General features: G+C 61.2%; 1 protein-coding gene across 1 annotated transcript in view; it reads left to right on the top strand.

The window, feature by feature from the left end:
- The window catches only part of DHX58 (DExH-box helicase 58), an 8,551-nt gene that overhangs the window by 1,618 nt on the left and 4,651 nt on the right, over positions 1-2,282 (top strand). The window contains exons 2-8 of the mRNA XM_029964449.1: positions 6-256; positions 367-557; positions 760-876; positions 1,103-1,229; positions 1,310-1,492; positions 1,576-1,832; positions 1,944-2,211. Of these exons, the coding sequence (XP_029820309.1) occupies positions 6-256; positions 367-557; positions 760-876; positions 1,103-1,229; positions 1,310-1,492; positions 1,576-1,832; positions 1,944-2,211 (1,394 nt within the window). The remainder of the gene's footprint in view (positions 1-5; positions 257-366; positions 558-759; positions 877-1,102; positions 1,230-1,309; positions 1,493-1,575; positions 1,833-1,943; positions 2,212-2,282) is intronic.

Raw genomic sequence — 2,282 nt, 5'->3', positions numbered from 1 at the left:
GGGAGCCGCGGGTGCCGGTCCCGGCCGGCGCTGAGCGGGGTCCTGTGGTCGCAGGTGCACCTGGTGGACCAGCACGTCGAGAAGGAGTTCCACACACTGCAGGACACCTTCAAGGTAACGTCCATCAGCGGAGACACCAGCCACAAGGTCTTCTTTGCCTACCTGGTAAAGAAGAGTGATGTTGTCATCTGCACAGCCCAGATCCTGCAGAATGCGCTGGTCAGCACTGAAGAGGACATGCACGTGGACCTGACAGGTGGGTGTTGGATCCCGCATCCTGCTGGTCCCAAGACCCTGGCTGAGCCCCCAGCTGAGCCCCCAGCTGAGCCCCCATCTCACCCCACTCCCCTCCCTGGTCTGGCACAGATTTCTCACTGCTGGTGATAGACGAGTGCCATCACACACACAAGGACTCTGTCTACAACAAGATCATGCTGAGATATCTCCAGGGCAAGCTCAGTGGACAGCAGGACCTGCCACAAGTCCTGGGGTTGACGGCATCCCCTGGCACTGGGGGGGCAACCTCCTTCGAGGGGGCTGTAGAGCACATCCTGCAGGTGGGTCCTGTGCCCCCCATCCTGTGTTGGCACAGCTTCCCCAGGGATACAGCAGGATATTCCTTGTGATGGGGGTTGATGCTCAGGTGCTGGGCAGACCAGGGGAACATTCCTAAACTTGCCAGAGTGTCAGCGAGCACCACATGCTGCATTGTCCTGGGCTGCTGGGCTTATGGCTGGAAGTGGGGTCTTTGCCTCTCAGATCTGTGCCAATTTGGACACTGAGAAGATCACATCGGCACAGGAGGAGGTGCAGCAGCTGCAGAGCCACATCCCACAACCCAGGAAGCAGTATGACCTGTTCCAGGAGAGAGCACAGGTGAGGGGCGGCTGCTCAAAGCCATGGGGCTGCTTGCTGGGTGGAAGATGAGACCCCCCCCAAGCTCTGCTGAGTGGGGGGGCTGCATCCCTCCGTCCGCTTCGCTCAGGCCAGTGAGAGGAATCAATTGACCCAGAGCTTTGGTGCCGGGGCATCCTGCAACTGTCCAGGTCCCGCTATGCAAACAGCTACGGTTTCTGGGTCCTGAGCCCCTCCCTGCTCCCAGGACCCCTTTGGCGACCGGCTGAAGAAGGTGATGGAGCAGATCCATCGGTACATGGAGATGCCGCACTCATCACAGGACTTCGGCACGCAGATTTACGAGCAGCGCGTTGTGGAGCTGGAGAAGAGAGGTGAGGGGGCGGCAGTGTGGGTGTGGTGGGGCCGAGCCGCGGAGACGGGCTGTGACCACGGTGCCCCCCGGCCCTGCCAGCCGCGGAGATGTTTTGCCGCAAGACTCGGGCGTGTGCCCTGCACCTGCGCAAGTACAACGACGCTCTGCTGATCAATGACACCGTGCGGACGGTCGATGCCTTCCAGTGCCTCCAGCAGTTCTACAGCACTGAGAGGGATGCGAAGGACCCCACCGAACAGTTCCTCACCACCATGTTTGAGGGTAACAGAAGGGCCTGCAGGGGAGTGGTGCTGGCTGCATTTGGGGGACGGGGAGTCCCTTTGACACCCCTCTTGCCTGCACAGAGAACAGGGAGATCCTGCAGGCGCTTGCTGGGGACCAGCGCTATGAGAACCCCAGCCTGGGCAAGCTGGAGGAGATCCTGCGGGATCACTTCCAGCCCCTGGGTGCTTCTCGTGGCATCGTCTTCACCAAGACACGGCAGAGTGCCCACAGCCTGCTCAGCTGGCTGCAGGGCACGGCCACGCTCCGTGGGCAACACATCAGGGCCGCCGTCCTCACCGGCGCTGGCTACAGCAACCAGACCAGACACATGACACAGGTGAGCAGAGGGTGGGCAGGACCCCACTCTTCATGTTTCGGGGATGCTGTGGGTGCTGTGAGGGCCTCAGAGCCCTGCACAGCTGCTGAAGCATCACCCCTGTCCCCTCAGAATGAACAGCAAGATGTGATCAAGCAGTTCCGTGAGGGAGCCCTCAACCTGCTCTTCTCCACCAGCGTGGCCGAGGAGGGCCTGGACATCCCTGAGTGCAACATTGTGGTCCGCTATGGGCTGATGACCAATGAGATTGCCATGATGCAGGTGCTGCCCCGGCTTCCTCTGGCCCTTGCTGGGATGCCCCAAAGCCATGGGGGTGGGACATGGGGGTTCTTGCATTCCTTGCCTACTGACAGAGCCCTGGGGATGAGCCCAGCCCCTGGTAGAACATCTGCTTGGCAAGGCACAGGGGAGGGCAGAGGTGGCTCCATCCTCACAGGGTGGCACAGAGGG

The sequence above is a fragment of the Manacus vitellinus genome, unplaced genomic scaffold, assembly GCF_001715985.3.
Source record: "Manacus vitellinus isolate BGI_N305 unplaced genomic scaffold, ASM171598v3 scaffold_72_pilon, whole genome shotgun sequence".
Classification (NCBI taxonomy): Eukaryota; Metazoa; Chordata; class Aves; order Passeriformes; family Pipridae; genus Manacus; species Manacus vitellinus.
Note: the sequence above shows the minus strand (reverse complement) of the source record. Positions and strands in the feature narration are given on the sequence as shown.